The sequence below is a fragment of the Adelges cooleyi genome, unplaced genomic scaffold (genome assembly GCF_023614345.1).
Source record: "Adelges cooleyi isolate 19-005CV unplaced genomic scaffold, UGA_ACOO_1.1 ACOO_flye_CR_arks_rails_tigmint_CR_PRNA_108, whole genome shotgun sequence".
Lineage (NCBI taxonomy): Eukaryota > Metazoa > Arthropoda > Insecta > Hemiptera > Adelgidae > Adelges > Adelges cooleyi.
In genome coordinates, this window is record NW_026095761.1 from 258721 (window position 1) to 278998 (window position 20278).

At 35.0% G+C, this 20278-nt stretch overlaps 1 protein-coding gene across 1 annotated transcript in view; it reads left to right on the forward strand.

The window, feature by feature from the left end:
* Positions 1-7617, forward strand: part of LOC126844429 (calcium/calmodulin-dependent protein kinase type IV-like) — a 54185-nt gene extending 46568 nt beyond the window's left edge. Inside the window, exons 3-6 of the mRNA XM_050582623.1 lie at positions 588-726; positions 3917-4092; positions 4222-4401; positions 5806-7617. Coding sequence (XP_050438580.1) covers positions 588-726; positions 3917-4092; positions 4222-4401; positions 5806-6901 — 1591 coding nt within the window. The 3' untranslated portion in view covers positions 6902-7617. The remainder of the gene's footprint in view (positions 1-587; positions 727-3916; positions 4093-4221; positions 4402-5805) is intronic.
* Positions 7618-20278: the final 12661 nt, after the last annotated feature.

A 20278-nucleotide genomic window follows, 5' to 3' on the forward strand; every position in this document is an offset into this window, starting at 1 on the left:
GGCGGTTTTCAATTAAAATTCAAAAAACAACTTCAACCGATGTGCGCTTTATAAATATTATAATAAAGACTGTTAATAATGCTAATAACGAGATACGTAACTTGTTTAAAATATAGATTAAGCGCACTTTCATTTGATATTTGATACATCTATGGTATGCCAAGAAAATCATAACTGGTTTTGAAATTTTAATTATAAATGCGGGAAAAAAATATTAAAATAATTTAATTAATCAGATCCGGTAATCGTTATTATATTTTCTGCGAAATGGCCATAAAATAATTTTGTTCAATTTATCAAGGACGGTTTTACTTTTTAATCTAACTATAATATAATAAAACCTTTTAAAAATAACAGTGTAGTAACCGACGTTACACTTTTACGTTGTTACATTTATTATGTGCATGTTTTTTTGTCAACTGTGTATGTCTTGTATGTGGTATAATACAAAGTGGGTACAGAAAAGTCCTTGCATTTTTTTTTTTTTTTTTTGTGATATTTGCCCGGGCCAAATGATAAAAAAAAAAATACCTTTTTTATCGCCAAGTATGGACCAATAATTAATTGTTGGATATATTTGTTTCCAGGGCACCTGGAGGAGAGTTACAAATGGTATTGGATAGGGACGAAGTGCCTTCCGAGCTGGAGGTAGCTCGACTCATGCAACAGATACTCGACGGTCTGAACTACTTGCATACCATTAACGTGGCGCATTTAGATATCAAGGTGAGGACGATAAAATAGTCTAGTATAACTGTGTTACACTATGGACTTTATTTATCTAATTTAACTGATCTGCCCCCCCCCCCCGTAGTAAAAACCATAATTACTTTTTTTTTTTTTTAACTTTACCACTGTTGTTTGAAATCATTTATGTGGCGGTAATTTATTATTATGTTTCCCTTTTACAACGCTCGACGGTTAGGACCGCGCAATGGGCTGCACGTGAAGCGGCTTTAAAAAAAAACTCTAACGAATCCCTTGGTCGTTTACTACTTACATATTGTCGCCGCCAGTCGATAAAAAAAAAAAAAACATTATGCCTGTATTTTCTTTCACGTGCGCTTGCTAGCTAGAACGTCGTTTTGCTACAATGTGTGTGTCGTGTGGGACTTTACATAATGAATGGGACCGTTGAAATATGTTTTATGAGCGATTACCGCCACCACCGCCACAACCCGTAAAACCGGATTGTCTTATACGAGACAAAGTTAAGATAATGTGTTATTATCTTTTTTGTATGTGTGTGTACGTTTTTGATGTTTTTGACGAGATATATCATAATACTCGCACTAAGACATGATGGTCGTCGTTCATTTGGATGTGAATCGAGCATGTTGTGTGCGAGATGGATCAAGACGGATGACTTGTAACCAGAGTTTGGCGAATCCCATATCGTACAATTTGATTACATTTTTTGTTTCCAATTAAGAATATCCAAAATCCGAATTTTATATTTGAAATGACTCGGTTCGTAAACAGTTCCTTTTAGAGCGTGAACCCCCTAACGCATCTAGACCTAACGTTAACACGTTGTATCTAAAACGCTGTTCACTTAATGAGTTTTCGATAATTACACTTATTTTTATCATCATCGACGCGTTCAATACATATCCGGGCTTCAAACGGTTCCGTCTCACGTCGGAATTCAACTTTCAAAATGTCATTGGTCGTAATAATTTTCTCTTTTGTGTTAACTAGTCCATGAAATATGATTTCCAATATTATTATTTCTGGGTTCCCGTTCGATCCCCAATAAATGAACAGCTGAGTGGAAATGGGATAATAATAATCCTCAGCACCAAACTTGTGTATATTTGTATGTACATGCTCCACACCTCGGGCTTACAAACGGAACGACAACGATAGTTTAATAATATATATATATATTATTTTATTATACTGTATTTTGTTTAATTGACGGTTGGATCGGATTTATGAAAAATTCTTCAAATAACAAAAGGCCGCGGGTAGTAGACCGAGAAGGACAATTGAAAAAGAAAAAAAAAATCATAAACTCCGTGACCCCAAGACGTGTGAGAACTTCCTGAATGGCGGCGGCGGCCGTGTATTGGACGCAGGAAGTAGTACTGGCCGTGAAGAAGTTATGCGAGCAAACTTTAAGGAACCCGCGGGCACAATTATTATTGTTGTGTCTGCGTGGAAGGGGTTAGAGGGAGGATATAATATATGTATAGATATTGTTATCATATTATATATGTGTGTAGAATCCAGTGGACGACCATTATTACAATAATAATAATAATAACGCATCCTGGTTCTCATGTCGTCGGTTCTCCACGGTCCGACGATTTTATTATTTTTTCGTCGGGAAACCAATTAATAAATCCTTGACCGAGTGGTGGTTCTTCTAATTAGCTGTAAAAGAGTTCAGACAGAAAATCGAAATTCTATTCTAAACACTGACGTACCTACGATGAGTTCCTAAATGATTTCCACTAATCATTTCTCGACGCCAAACGTTGTGTCGTGTATTATGCGACTCTTAAAAGCGCAGCTAATGTTATTTCCGGTTTTTTTTCTACCTCGCTAAACCATTTCGCTAACATTACTTTTGTGTGTAACGTCTGGATTCAAAACCACTTGGAGAATATTTAGTGATTAGAAAACCCATTAACGGGTCAATCGAGAAACGAACGGATAGATATTTTTTTCTCAGACACTAAATGATGCGTTTGATGATGAGTGACCGGTCTAGTCGAACTCCAGTTGATTTAATTATTTCTGACACTATGGTGGTAAGAAGTGTAACATCACTGTTTTCGTGTGTGTGTGTGTGTGGTCGTGTTATTAGCATGTCTGAATGCGACTAAAGCAACGTCTCGTGTTTTGAAAGCCAAGCCGTCGCTTGTGTACACAAAATATTGTGATTACTGATTGCGGATTTTTTTCAAAAAAACGTCGTTTACCGGTTTTGCGCCGCCGATATTTTCCACGACAACGATAACAACAATAATACTTAATCATATTTGAGTGCTATTGTTTTGATAAAATCGCACGGCGGTCGGTCCAGCTTAGTTAGTTCCTTATGCCGAATGTCGATTGGTATTTCGTCACGGCAATGATCGGTTAATAGTACACGTTTAATTGTTTTCAAAACACACACATGGTCGACGAAGGCTAAGCCAATATGATGATGGCTAACAGACTTTTTATTGTTATTTATACCTTTCGTCGCCGTCGTTGATCGATCCGCGTTTGTGCCGCAATCTTTTACCTGCTTATTATTGTCGTTGTTGTTGTTTATAACTGCAAGTGTACATAAGCATTATTATGCATTATTCACTAATGTCATAATAACATTATCAATCCGTCGCGCCCGTCGCAGCTGCAGTTCTGTTATCTCCGCGCGTTTCCTTTACGGCAACGGCTCGTCTTATTATCAGAGGATGGTCGCTTTTGTCGTTGTCCGGTAATGTCGTTGTTCGTCCTTCGCGTTAGCAAAACAAAAACAATATTTCCAATACATACATACTGTTACGGGATAGGCATTGTTAAGGATGGCGGTTGTTGTCGTTTTGACTATTTTTTTTATTATTATTATTTTCGTTTTAACCGGCTGCGCCATAGCAGCAGAAGCGCGAAGGGTTTCACTGGAAACGGCCTCGGAGACCTAACCTAGATACGATATATACTACTTACTAGTAGTGTGTGTTACGCAACGTTGTTTGGCGCTAACGACGAATCTGGTTGACGCCATCGGGTCGCGTCTCCGTATAGTAGTATAGTTATGGTCAAACGACACACACACATTATAGCCGTACGGACAAGAATACTGTTGGCAATTAGAACACCTCGCGCTGCTATAACCTGCGTCCCGTGTCAAAGTCTTGACCAATATGCGTTGACCAACTGTGTGTGTATGATAACCCGCGATTGTCTTGTTTTTTTTCAGCCTCAAAACTTAGTACTGACCGCCGACTTCCCGAACTGTGATGTAAAACTATGCGACTTCGGCATATCCAGGTACCTGAGCGAAGGAGTGGACGTCCGGGAAATCCTCGGCACGCCCGACTACGTGGCACCGGAAGTGCTCAACTACGAACCGATCGACGTGCAAACCGACATGTGGTGAGTCCGAACACAATGACCTGGGTCTTATCACATCTTCTTAATCAGTCCTCACCATCATTGCCCAAGTCCAGAGCTGCTTTCATTGCTGCAGTTTTATACATCTAAAACATTTGTTTCCGTGTGCAGGTCTATCGGCGTATTGATGTACGTCCTGTTGACCGGATGTTCGCCGTTCGGCGGCGACACCAAACAGGAGACGTTCTGCAACATATCACAGTGCAAACTCGATTTTCCTGAAGACCTATTTCAGGACATATCCGAGGATGCCATTGATCTCATGAAAAAGCTGATGGTGAAAAACCCCAGGTACAATTATTATATTTTATTATCATTATACAGACTCGCTGGTGGTGTTGGGCCGCCGTTATAAGAATGATGAAGGTACTCCAGCGGTGTTAGCTCATGTCCGATGTACATCGGGGAAAAGGTTGGCTTGGAAATTTAACATTTTAAAACAAATGCAATTAGAGAACTCGGCACAGAGAGATTAGAAGGGTCTCGCCGGTTGCGCCACTGTGTACATTACACAATACCGCTAAAAATCATCTTCCTGTTTGTTTTTAATTTCGTTTGCTTTTTAAAACGTTACTTTAATAATAATAATAATAACAACAACACACACTCTCCTGTCTCTCACTCGCGGCCAATTATTATTTGATTCTCGTCGTCTCATCTCGTATTACACTTATGTAATAATTGTAAGTGTATAATAATGGCATCATCGCGTACGTGATGTGTTTTTTTCTGATCGAATGTCCGTCTCCAAGAGCAAGATAATTTAGAGAGAAAGAGTGAAAGGGGGGGGGGGAGGGTTAATATTATTTGGACCGTGCGATAAAAACTTGTCCCGGAACAAAAGAAGGTGGTCGCGATTTGATTTGTTCCATTTTTTTGATTTTCTCTCTTCAAATGTAGTTCATTTGACACGTAAGAATAGTTTTTTTATGGGTGTACTAAAAAAAAGGACTCGCTTGACCCATAGTTATTGGCGGATTGCAAGTATATAAAAGCGTTCTAATTTGTCGTAAATTAAATTACAAAAATAAACCTTTGTCCGCTGACGACTGACTATAATAATTATCATTTTAACGTTTAATTTTGTGTACTGCTCAACGATATGGCATTTCCTCTCGACCCACTTGTAATAATATAATCGTTATTGATTGTTGTTATGTAATCATTTTATTCTCAATACTTTCAATAACAGTTTTGGTATTTTATAGTACCTATCACATATTGTTGTTCTATTTCGCCGAACAATTTTATCTGAAAAATATTGGCACTCCGTTGTTGTTGTTGTTGTAAACGCTTATCGTCTTTATGTATATTATTATATTTGAAATTATACACCAATAAAACCAAATGATTTGTCAATAGTAATTATATTTTTTTGTTCGAAAGGAACACTAGTTATATCAACTATATTTTATTAGGACCGGGAAAAAACGTGGTAATATTCAAAATAGGTTTTGTAACGAGTTGACTCGTAAAAAGCAAGTTTTTTATTACTGCAATATCAAAAAAAAAAAAAAAATTGCCAAACGATTACTTTCCACGACGGCGTGGTGTTTAAGTAGGTCAACTATTAACTCGAGGGTAGTAGGTTAGATCATTCCCCTAACATCACCCAAGATTGGTGGATTTGAAATTTTGTGTAACATGTTAAAAAATTGTCATTAACATATTGTGTTTATGTTGTGCTGTTCACAGGGATCGCCTCACTGCCAAGGACTGCTTGGGACACACGTGGTTTCAAAGAACGTTGACCGTCATGTCGAGAATGCCGTCTTTCAAAGACAGTAGTAGTGCCCAAGGTAAGACGAAACCGGTGACGAACGCGGCGACAACCGTAGACGACGCCGACTTTGCCACGAAACAACAACAACAACAACAACAGTCGCAGCCGCCGCCGCCGCAACAACAGCAGATGGCGCAAGTGATGATGTCCAAGAGCTGCGACAACTCGCCCAGGGCCGCGATGAGCGTGTCCAGGCAAAAGTCGTTCAAGGACAACATGGAGTCGCTGGTGAAGCGGATGGAACTCGATTTGAACACCGACGGCTGTGCCAAAGACGAAGACTTTTGCAGCAGCAACTGCGGCGGCGGCGGCGTCACGTGCCGGACGTCCAGGAGTCGAGCGCTGAGCCGGGCGAACGGCACGCAAACGATGCCGGCGGGACTGAGCAAGGACATTGCGCCGTTCACGTACCGCCGCGTGTACGTTGTGGACGAACCGCCGCCGGAGTATCGGCCGCGGGCGCCGTCCACGTCGTCGTCGTCGACGCCCAACAGCAGCAGCGCGGACAACTCGTCGATAAGCGACTGCAGCAGCGACACCGTCAGCGAGTTCTCCATAGACTCCAGCAGCGACCGGTCGAGCATCATATCGCTGGAGGATTCGCTGGACGCGTGGTGCCGGCCGTTGAGCCAACAGGCGCACAGGATGGCCAAGCTGTCGGCGTCGTGTTTTAACGTGTGGGACGCCGCGTCGTCGCAACGCAAGTGGCCAAAAGAGTGTAGCGGCGCGGTGGCGCGCGCCATGTCGCAGTTCGCCAGCGGCGACTGCAAGTCGGCTTCCCGGCTGAAGGTGTTCGACACCCGCAACGAGATCAAAGACAAACGGTGCGTCGGCCTGGAGTTGATGCGCGAACACAACAGCAACGTGGTGGTGATACGCGAGATCAAAGCCAACGGCGGCAGCAGGTACGCGCGGTGCAGCGAAGTCAAGTGCGAGTCGGTGCAGTCCAGGATCCGCCGGCTGCAAGTGCACAACGGCGTCCAGATGGAGAAGTCCAACATTTTCTGACCTCAGTTCGTCGCCACCGTCGTACACGGCCAAAAGCCGTCGCTGCATCTAGTCCAACCGCAACAATCTTGTGTTTTTACTGTCTCATACAAATATTATTATTATTATTATTATTATTGTCATAATCGTCATCGTCGTCATCGTACATATTATTATTACCTATTTACTATTTTGTGTATTCTGTTGTTGTTGTTGTCGTCATATCTTTTTTTGTTCAAATGTGCTCGAAATTTTAAAAAGAGAAGAGGAAAAAATAATTATTTATTATTTATTCAACTGCCGTTATTTCATCGTGTATTATAATATATTTATATAAATAAAACTGTATTCTTCTTCTGCGTCTTCGTCTTGTCGACGGACAAAACCTGTAAGCGGGGTTTTATTGGAAAAAAAAATAAAGTATGTTTTTAAACGTCATACGTTTTGTAAAATATGATAAATATTGTGATTTTACTCTTGCGACCCAAAACACTCTTCTATGGACCTTCTCATACATGTGTTTGTGTGTGTTATTTACTATTACTAAACTTTATATTTATCAATTTTTTTTTTTATTGTTTAAAAACAATGTATTCGAACACATTTGCAACAATTTAAAAGTGAAAAAAAATGTTGTGTTTGAACTGATTATAAAAACTATATTATATACGTAGATTTCCTTTTTTTTTTTTTTTACTCAACTTATTTTAATCAACTATTCCATCTACGAATAATGTATTTATAATTTATAATTCCAAATAATATATTTATATATGTGCAAAAATGTGATAAATTGCTCAAACAAATAAAAAAAAACTCTACTTTAACATTTTGTACGTTTCTGATAAAATGAAATATTATCATTTGATTTAATTAGAACAAAACAACCAGTTTATAATAGACATTTATTTTTTGTGTATCACGTACATGGAAATCTAGAAAAATTCAAAATTAATGTTAGATAATTGTAGTATTTTGTAATATATAGAATATAAATATATAAATATGATATAATAATTGTTTTTTCTTTGTATATTGTGAAAATATATAGACCATTAAGTTAACTTTTGTACGCGTTTTGTATTAATTGTATTTACTGATACAAATTTTTGAAATTTGTGTAAAGCTAGTCAAAATAAGATTATTTTTTTAAGCAAACAATTCTATGTTAATATAATATTTTTATATTATAATTATTATTATTTTTTTTTTTTTAGATTCATTGTTTAAGCGTCGTCATTTAATCGTACGATTTATGAATTTGATTATTATTTTATTTTGAATTTAAAATAAAAATACAATAAAAAGAAAAAATGATTAAAATAATACAAGACATGTTTTTTTTTCACTCCCATAACATAACCAATAACGTTTTATGCTCTGTTTACAACTCGACAACCGAATACAGTGTCCATTTCCGTGCAAAATAAAAATAGCTCAAAGAAATACTTAAATAACTTTGTAGTAATACAAACATACTAGAGGAATGTCTAAAAAAAAAACAAATGCCGACCGAATGTGTCAATTTGGCGCAAACAGTGTTGTCCGCACAAAATAGTAACGGACATTGTGGTAGTGTTGATGTTTTATAATATTCTATGTAAAAATATGTTCAACAAAATGCCAGTTTTACATTTTCTCGCAAAGGAGTCGAGTACTGTTATATTTGATAAACGGGAAATGTTTAAATAAGCAAAAATTATAATTTTACGCGACAACGAAACCCGTTTAAGGTGTGGAAAAAATACTTATGTACACAGAATACAATCAAAGATTTGAGACAATCATAAAGGTCAAGATTAACCACGAAAAAGCTAAATTTGTTTTAAGTTTTTATCATATTATCATGTTTGACGACTGAATTTTTAGTGCCGTCTTAAAAATCGAGGAGAAAAAACTGTTCTCAAAAAAATGTGAAACACTGTTTTACTATAAACTATTTGGTTGTCTGAATAATTTTTGAATTTTATTTTTTAATACACAATTCAAAATATACCCAATCGAATGCACATAATCCATTAAACGAGATTAACGACTCCTTATAACATAATAGTACGGCAATGATTATATTGCTTTCTAGTATGTTTGGTTGCCTATGCTTTGGTTTTTAAGGCTGAGCGTTTTCGTATCCACAATTTCGATATAAATCCATCATAAATATTTTTATTCTATACCGTTGCACTTGTTATGAATTTAAAACACATTACTCGATGTATATATATATATATATGACTAGCTAAAGTGTCTAACGAGAGTTACAATTATGAATATAATATTATCGAAAATATAATAGTCATACGGTTAAAAAAAAAAAAATATGTTACACCTATTTGGAAATTAGGACCATTTGGATGACACAGCGACGTTTTACATGTTACGGTTTTTGCTATTCAAAGATTTCGACTGGGAAAACATGATTAGGAAATTAAAAAATTTAACAATGTAAATAAAATATTAATGGTAATGATGTGTAATATTATGGAACTGCCGGTGAAAACGAAGAAATGCGAATGCCAGTTCAAAAATAATAAACTGTTTATAAAACGATAAATGTATAAGCCCGCGACAATTATTGCGATTTCCTTAAACAACAATTATTGCTATTAATAAAAAAAATAAAAAAATCGGCGCACGCCTTTATTGCAAAACCGGTGTTCTTGGTTATTAGACAGATGAGCTGTGCCATGCGTTTCACTGGTTTGCCACACACGACACACGTGTACGCCGAGTTGCTTTGATTGAGTAATTATTGTAATTTTTTTTTTTTTATTATTATTATTATATTAATAATTGACAGTCTAGATATCGAACTGAGCTCGCGGGCGACGTTGTGACGAATTCAAATCGCGTGGAATTTGTCGTAAAAGATAAACGTGTACACTTAAATAATAATAATAAAAAAAAAAAAAACCTTTTAATTGTTTAATTGTTCACATAATAAGCGGTCTATTAATAAACTGAAGCGACAGGCGTTCGACGATAAATCCAAACCGATGGAAATCCCACACTGAAGCGCGTGTAAGCATAATATATGATTAGTATGTATTACCTGTGTATAAAAAAAAGCCACGTTTCATTTGTTCCCAATTACGGTCGTACGCACAGACTTATCAGTCGAGATTAATAATTGGATAAGGTAGAGTTTCTTAATACATAATATGTATCTATATGGTTAAATGGATACTATCGGGTTTGAGAAATGCGAGCACCGGTCGCATAACCGACCAGAGCTGCTGTGGGCGACCGTTTTCTCTACTCGCTCAACACAACGCCAATGTTTATCCCATAATTAACACATAATAGGTACATAAAGTGGATAGGAGTTCATGTCACACAGGTGTTAACCGCATGTTGACAAAATATATCAGTCAGTATGTACACATATTAGTAGTTGTTTTCTTAATTTTTTTCAAAGGGTCTTCGTACTCGGAGTCGACCATTATATTACAAACGTGCCCCGCTGATCATAATATATATATATATATATATATTATTATCTAGAAAATACACATTGTGTTTGTCTATTTTCTCGTTTAAACGATACCCGTCTGCTGTCAATCGTTGTGCTGTCGTGGTCGGTACATAAATCGGCCGAGGGACATAATACATCAATCGTGAACGGTTGTCACCAACTCTGTTAATAAAGCATACAATATAAATAATATTGGAACAGTATTTCCGATGTCGGGGATTGGATGGGTATTTTTTTTTTCTTCTATGCACTTCCCGAGTAAGTATAGTCGCGGTAAGTAAGCTCGCAGAGAAAAAAGTCTTAGTCATCGACGACCATCGCCATTATTAAGCCGATCGTGCAGAACAATGAAATATTGTATTGTTATTGTTATCATGTACATGTGTATGTGTGTGTTATAAATTCTCTACAAACCTTGGTCGACGACAGTCAACGCCAGCTATATAGTCGCTTTACCAATATTTTAATTTATATTTCACCTAGGAAGCTGTATATCCGTAGATATATATATATATATATATGTATACATAGTCGGTTTACCATAACAGAAGGAACCGACCACATAAGGGTCTGAGGTGACTTGACTTTTACTTTTCCGCATCAAGTTAAAATAACAGTATAATATTAGTTTTGGAGTATATTATAATATATTATATTACATATATATGTACAAGTACATCCGTTGCCAACATTGCATCATTCTTATGTTTTTTTTTACAGATTTTCATGCATACGTCATGTTGTTTACGATATTAATATTTAAAGCAGAGGTCGGCAAGAGGCGTGTATAATTGAAAACATATAAAATCTATAATTGTTAAAACGAAACGTAGAATTTTGTGTACTAAGATGAAATGTTATACATCATCTGTAAAAACAGCCAAATCGTAGGCACCTAATTAGCCTCTCCATCTTAGATCCAAAAGTTAGACCCCGACATTGTATTATATACTGTCTTCACTATTATCACATCGCAATCTCACGTAGAGTACATATTATGTGCACCTAGACAAATTTGACTCTCAAAACATACACTACTGGGCCTAGAAACTACATAATATACTTTAAATTATCCGATTTTGAGCCTTTTCAATACTATGTTGTGCGATAACTTATTAGTTGTTTGAAAATATCTATCCTAAGAACAGACCTGAGCGGAGAATATAAAATTATTATTAAAATTGTAGCCTGTAAATATACATCAACTGCGGAGAGATGACTAGATTCGCACAAACCGAAACAAGTAAAACTGTACACTCGTCAATGGGGTAATCTACGAAATATAAAAAAATGTACATACAACGGTAACTATTAGATTAAATTTACTTTTACAGAACGAGAGGTACATTTTAATGCGTTAATGTCCTCGTTCTATTTATAGAGAGTACTATCAGTTCTTGACGCGTTTCGGGATCATCTCGTGCAACGAGCAATACAGAATAGATGCAGTAATTATTATTGCTATTATTGTTATTATAGGAACGCGTGCGATTCACGCCATGTGTGTGTGTGTGCAATTATTATACCTAACATGTGCCCGTCTCTGAGTCCACATAGACAGAAGCGCACACACACCTGTACCGAAAGGTATGCGCGTTTAGTTTGTCTGTCGCAACGACGGCGGCGGCGGCGGCTGTGGAGACAAAAACATCAGTAACCATAATAATTGCGGTATAATAATATAATAAAATAATACTAATGGTATAATAGCTATTATTAGTAGTACCTAGTAGTAGTAATAGTAATAGTAATAATAATAATCTAAACGCATAAACTTAAACTTAGCACCGTTTGTAGTGACAACAACAACAACAGATGATATTATCGCATATTATATAGTGCATGTATTGTATGTATCCTACATTGCAAACGATGTTCATTTATTACCGCAATATAGTCTGTACAGCGGTCAGCTGTAATGATGTTACGCCGTGCGATGGCTTGTATACATATTTGTTCAAGAATTTCCTCATAGGACGTACACAGTGCATTTACTATGAATTTAGAGATTGGCTTAATTTGTCTATTGTTTATACTTAAACGTTATCGTTGCTGTACAAATTGTACTCGAAACAAGTTAATTTGGAGTATTTGGAATTTACTTAGTCTATTGTTTTTCATGTAATTGTTTAACAACAACGATTAAGTTTGATTGGTAGATAGAAATAAATCTCTTTGCATTTCAATCTTATTATCATTTATTTTTAGCCTTATCGTGCAATACGATATGTTAATTTGCAGATTTTATTTTAAAACGTATTATAATATTAATATTAATTTAGAAATGTTGAAGTTTTAAAAATTATAATAATATCGTAATGTTTCTTTTTCATTCGAGTACATTTACTATAAAAATAAAATACATATTTTGTTTGTAACATATTATCATGGAAACTGATTTATTCATCGTGTGTACAATTTCAGCTATAACAATAATTTGCATATTCTTTCATATTTATTTTCAAGCAGATATAATATTATAATTTCCTAAGAGATCATTGACCATTGTCGATTTGACGTTAGAGTAACAACAAATCAATCATAGCAAATGAAACAGTAAACTGGTGTTAGACACATAGATTGAAAAAAAAAAAAAATAGAGAAAACAATATAATTACACGTTGTGTTATTATTATTTATAAGGTTTGATGACCTTTTAACGATCAACGGTAAAGATAATTTTTTTTTATCACGTGGGCCGTGCACATTATAGCTGAATTTTATAATCAAACGCGAATCGCCACATTTTTTTGCTGTATAAATAAATCATAAAAAAATTTAAATAAAATAATAAATATCTCAATTAAAAATGACGGCTTAAATACATGTTCCTTATTTCTATACAAATAATATATTTAAAATAAACACAGCCGTTTTAGCACTTGCGTGGGGTGGATAGTTGCGACGCAATAAAGTTATATATATATATATATATGTATATTACACCGCCGTTAAGCTATTAAAACCGTGGCAATTTTCTCGGCTTACTTGAGTGATTACTGACTTGCCGGATAACGGCCAACGAGAAATATAAGTATTTTAATTGAATGAACAACCGCCAACTTGAAATAAGTTGTGGCCTATAATACAGCCATACCAATAACTGTACAAACGTCCTTGGGGCAGTACCAATCGAGTAGGTGCAAACAATTCGATCATTTCACGAAAACAATCAGCTTACGGATATGCTCGTTATAAGATTACTCTATATGCTTGTTGGTAATGATAAACTAATAATTATTATTTATACCTATTATACACACATCATATCTGTATAATTATACACAGCGCTGAAATTTGAATATTATCAATAATGGAGACTTTAACGCGTGGTTTGTATCGTCTAAAACGTGCAATGTAATCACGACGATGTAACGTAGAAATCTGAGAGTTTATCTTAAATCGGATAATAATCTCTGAGAAAAAACAGAATAGTTTGCACGAAGAGCAAACCCGCATCATAAAACGTACCTATTGCTCATACTATGTATAATTTGCCCTTGTGAGCGATTATTTGAAAAAAATTGTCAAATAAATAATATAAACGATCTTCTACAAGTCTGTTAATTTATGTTGTGTTGTTTTTAAGATCAGTTTTCTACATTTCGGCGGGCACTGCTGGCGTGGTGAGCTTATTTTAACACGAATAAACTAAGACAGATATAACGGGAGTTTATAGTAATTAATGGCCGTTTGGTACTTGTATAGTTAAAATTAACAGTAGTAAATCGTTTAGGATCTTGAAATGGTGAAATTTATACTATAATATTTTTACATTTTAAGTACAAACGGTGTAAAACGATTCGTTTGCTTCAACGACCAAAATATCAATTATATCTCTATCTCTCGTTTTTAGCCCAAGGCCGTGAACTCCACCCCTCTGCTACGACATTAACACGGAGGCTTGGCATACGGTTTAGTGACGGTGCGTGGGTCGCCTTCGCGGGTTTTCGCAAAATCCCAAGCCCAGCACACTTGTATATTATATTCCCATGGTAGGTATACAACATTATATATATATATATACGTTATACATAGGTGTGCTTCCCACTCGCGGTCGGAGACTTGAACGCCCCGAGACATCTGTAGCACACGGCACTATGACATTTACACGCGGATTATATTTACTGTTGCCGTCGCCATCCCTTTGGTCATTAAATTGTATGATCAGTAACCGATAATGCGCAGTGAACATTGACAAATTCAAAATTCGAATAATTATAAAATAATTATGCACTACTATCGCTATTTAGTTCAGTGAATATATATATAAAGTACACGGTAAGTTAATAGTTTAACTATATTGGGTTGTGTGTAACTTTTTTTTAGTAAATAAAACAAAAAATCATCATCAATGAAAAAGTACATATATATTTCATTTATGAAATATACATATAAATACAAATTTAAAAACGGAAGAAATACAGTATCAATGGCTCAATTAATTTAGTAGTACAAAATGATGATTCATCAAAGCACATTACTTTTCCTTTACATTTGTTTAATTTGTATAATATTAAACGCATTGTTTACTTTTTCTAGCTCTTATGGATTATTTTATTAACCGCCTTTTTCAGTAAAAAAAAAAGCATTTCTATTTTTATCCGATGTACCTGTTTACAGATTTTATAAAATAAGCCATAGATAGGAACAATAGTAGCATACTTTATTACATATTGTGTCTCACAGGTAATATAAAATCAAAATTCTATAATAATATTTATATTGTAAAATTATCTAAATTCTATTAGTATACTAACGCAACAGAAAATATAAGTTTTTTATTTTTGGATGAAGAGCTTACGCTTTTCAATGTTACATAAATACATTGCTTTATAACAATTGTTTTTAATATTTATTTGATAACTCAAATTAAACATATTAAAATAAACATAAAAAATGTACATATCACATAAAACTTAAAATTTTTATAGATTATTTAATAAAATGAGAACTTTAAACCACTTATGGGCGTGCGAATAAATTCTTTTGTCTTGTCAAAATCAATATTTTTGAACATTTCTTTAAACTTGAAAACGAATATTTCAATCATCTTTAATGTAGGGAATATGTTTCGTCCGGATTTATTCATTTTTATTTCAAAAGAACAGTTTTTAAACTCTGAAAATTTGTTTTTCATCTCCTTGCTTATACAAGCCAGTGCGGTATTTATGTCATCAATACGGTTTTTTATATTAGGTTTCAATTGTTGATGTATATAATATGGTCTGTTTATCGCACTGGTTGCAAGGGCTATGTCATCGTCGTCCTCTAGTTGGAAAAATTTAGCAAACTCGACTAGTGTCGTGTTAATGAATCGAATATCACTGATGAATTTGTTTTTGATTTCGATTACGCTTCGGTGGAGGGAAATTAAATGTTTCAAGATTAACCTTAACAATAGTGATCTTTAGCGATGTGACACATAAATAAAGACAGTTCTGAATCGTAAAGCCTAGGTCGAATGACTTACCTTCGCCGCACTTCAAAATGCCGTAGTGTGTGTTGAGGACCGATCGGAAGTGATCCAAGTGCTGGAGCTCTCCAAACTCCTCTAGAATGTTGGGCAATGTGGAAACGTCGGCCAACACCTTTGACCAGTCGTTTTTGACATTTGACAATAGTTGTAGTGGGTTTTCTTGTTGCGAACACAGTGTGCCTAACGCGACGGCGCAAAGTAATAGCGGGCCAGAAAACATTGTAAACAAATCGAGCTCGATGATGAAACAAAGTATGGAATTTAACTATACCTACTTATGACAAATATGTAATTGAAACTTTGACAAATATAGACGATTTGTTATAAAAAGTAAATTAAAAACCGTAAACGAATGCGTTTGAGATCTAATAATTTCTGTAACAAAACACTTCAATAGTCAACATATTTCACCAAAGGTATAACTACGGTAGAGTAGTAGCAAATAGGTACGTTCCAAAAAAAAAACGGAAAAAAATTGGTGTGCTTAATTAAGTTTTAAGAACCAGTAAACCGATTTCAATGGAAATGTTTTTTTACATACCTCTGTATTTATATTTGTATAGGTACGCCAGTCGGTAAACAATAATATTTGGTGTTCTTTAAAAACAAAAAAGATACTTTACTCGCTACACCACACTTGTGCACTCAACTGGTGGACATATCGAATTCGATTACAATATATTTGGTTATGTACGAATTTTAAAACAAAATTAAAAAACATTAAGTTTGCACTAGCGTCTTACTAGCCGTTTGCAAAAAGCTAAATAGTTATTATTTCTGAATTTTCGGTAAAGCTGCACTTGGAAAACGAAGGGTAGTTTTTTAGAATAACGTTACTGCTAACGACGACTGTGATTGTGTGCTAATTAGTACTTAAATGCCTACAGCGAGCCTCTCATACACTTAATCTTAGTCCATAGATATTCATAACTTATTGATACAATTTTCACAAAACGGGTTTTTTAAAGTCGATCTTCCTGTTCCATTTTCAAATAAAGTCTGTGCACATTATTTTGTAATAAACTTGAAATTATACCTAGTGTTTACAGTACACAAAACAATGTGTTTGAAACAATTGAACAACATGTGTCGCGCTTAAACATTCCAGCGGGACTGGTACTTATTGACAGGCCGAAAAAAAAAAGAAAATTGCTCGCATAATCTTAGAATCTTTTTGAAGCTTGCTAAATCTTTCCGATCGACGGCTCTGACTAGCCTACAGTTGGTCTTGCTGGACAACGTGGGCGACGATCAATTTTATTCGGCCTCGGCGGTGGTTGTGTATTATACCAATATTGTGTGTTGTTTAGAGGACGCATTAACCGTAAGCCAATGTACAGTATTATCGTTGCTGTTGTATTGTCAGACACGTATGCCCACGGATAGGCGCTCGGCTCAAAGTATAAGTGTTCGGTGGTGATAATAAATTAAAAAACCATATAAAATCGTCCGAATTCACACGCTAGATGTGTTCATAATAGTAGGTACAGTAGATATTTACCGGATACACGACTCGACGGCGCGTTTGTTCCATAAAATACTGTATTACTAATTTACTACGCTGTTGTTCGATGATTGTCATTTTTTTTTTTGTCGCTTCCCCAAACCGGTTATAAACGGATTTTATTTTTTTTTAACTTTTTAGATGATATATCGGTTTTTTTTTTCAAGCATAAATCATCGTCGATCAATCCAGAGACCAGTTCGAACGGTCCAAGGTCACGATTTGCGCGCGCTGTTTTGGCCGTAAAACAAACAAACACAAAAAAATTCACACGGAGGTAATAAAATCGAACGAGCCGAGATGCGACGACGACGAGGAATGGTAGTATGATTAAAATACAAAAAACAATCCTCGTCCGGCGGTGATGTACGTATAGTATTTACTGTGAGCGCACAGAGAACCCGGTATATCTATATACGCCAAAAGTCGGTTATAACTTATACCGCATGGGGTTGTATGGCTGTGCCCTGAGCTGATGTATACGATACCAGTCTGCGTAGCACTTACACACAGTTACATGACAGCGACAGCGTTTAACGTTAACCGTATAAAACATCATTTATAAACAATGTGAAATATTTTGTTTGCCCGAGAACAAAATACAAACAAATATATAACCGTGATAATAATAGTTCTGTACACTGTTCGAACCTAAAACTCTTTGGTCGTCATTGTGATTATCCGGACAGTATATGTTTCATAGTAAATAATTATCGCTAAAAAGTGTTGTATGTGGTACTATATTGCTGTGTTATAGTTGTAGAGAAATTATTAGAATCCTGTTAAAAAATCCTTTTTTTTTTTTAGTGTTTTATCTCGCTACAGTGAAATTTAAATATTTTCCTTCAAATTTCAATGCTATCCCAAGAAAAGGTAGTCACCATCTGATTTCTTCCAAATCCCTACCCTAGTTATCAAAATCCGAAAAAACTCTCGTTTTTCTATTTCAAACAGTCAAAAGCATTTGATAATCATCTATAATTATTATTTTATTGCTACTGGAGTCGAATGGGATTTGACAACGACAGAACAACAATCCACTGAATACTAAATCTTATTATGGATAAATTTAATAAGTGGTACCTAGTGCTCGTAGAAGCTATTGTAATTTCTACTATTATTGTTTATTCTAAAAACAACGGGGCGCCATCGATAAACCGTTGGCTTTGGGATATATATACATACAATGCTTTATTTATTATCACAAATAATGCGTCCGTACTAATCAACCAATGACCCCGAGATTTTTGAAATAACGCCAACTGACCAAGCTCATAAGCAAGTGGGTGCTCCGTTACTATTACGGACGAAGAAAACTTGACGGTTGAATAACACAATTGACATGTCGAATATAATATATCTAACGTTATGCTTTCATTCATAATTTCAATACTATCCAATGCGTTTTTCGGTGCATTTGTATTTACGGTAAAATAAAAAAAAACATACAGGTTCTAGGACTATTTGTACATAGTAGTGCAAATTTATTTTAAATATTTGTAAATAATGTTATCGAGTGACAATATCAGCCGAGATGTTATTAGCTGCTCGTTCACTAGACAACAATCACTGTATACATTACAGTAAAAATTAGTTATTGTACTTTAAGAAAGCGTGTTGTCTATTTGTCTGCGTTTAAATGTGTTACACTTTACAACAATAATACTTTTTACAAATTAAAACCGAAACCCTAGAAATAGGACAATAAGAGTTCAAGAAAAGGTGATAATCAAGGTCCAAAATCTTTTATAGTACAATTTAAGTTTAACACCAAAAAACTTATCTAATTTTTAATTACCTATTGTGTTCTATTTTATATGACTATGCATGCTGTAATGAACATTCATATTAACACTATAAATTATAATTATTATCATCTCTAAGATTATGGTAAACAGTTATTTAAATTAGAAGAATAATAATATATCAACCTAGTATTAATGACATCGTACATGTATAATTATCCTAATTATTTAAGAATTTATAAGGGTATTGGACCGGTGTCGTCTAAGGTTATCAGAAAATTGCAAAGTTTGATAATCAAAAAGTAATTTGCCAAGCGAGAACCGATGTTATCATAGCGTCCATAAGTTGTTAAAATCGAAATTGTTGTCGAGAAGGTCAACAACACTGCTCTACATCAGCTATCTGAGTCACTTACAAGTTACACGTGTGAGACTTCATGGGCCGTTAAGCTGAAAAAGTAGAAGAAGAAGATAACGCAACAGAAAATATAAGTTTTTTATTTGCGGTTGCACGCGAAGGGCTTACGCCTTCCAAAATTACATAAATACATCGCTTTATCACAATTTTTTGCGATTATATATATTTATTTAATTAGAACTCAAATTTAACATACTTAAATAAACAAAAAAAATAAACATTTCACACGAAACTTAATATTTCTATAGAACAAATGAGAACATTAAACTTGTGAATAATGTGTTTATTGGTGTGCATAATAAAGTTATAAAAACGAGTAAACCGATTTCAATGTAATGCGTTTTTTACTTGCTAAATTATATTTGTATAGGTATTACCCCACCAGTCGGTAATCGCTAGGCGATGAACAATAGTAACGCATTGTTATTAAAAACAAAACAAAATACTGAAGTCAATATTACTTACTTGTTTTTACTAAAACCGTTATGGCCAAACTTGTCAATTTTCGAAAATTGACAATTCAAACGTAACTGATCGAATTGCGGTCTACAAGTTTAAATATCGCAAATGAATCGATCAGATACGGTTAGTGTGTTTCATAATAAAGCAGATGCTTTAGACCGACTCATCAAACATCATAATATTATGCAACCGCCAACGCGATTGGAATATCGGACGTTCCGTGGCCGTGAACGGACACAAAGCCAACCGGTGATGAACACACACGATTTTGACATAATAATAATAATAATATGATACATCAGTGTATATGTAATATGT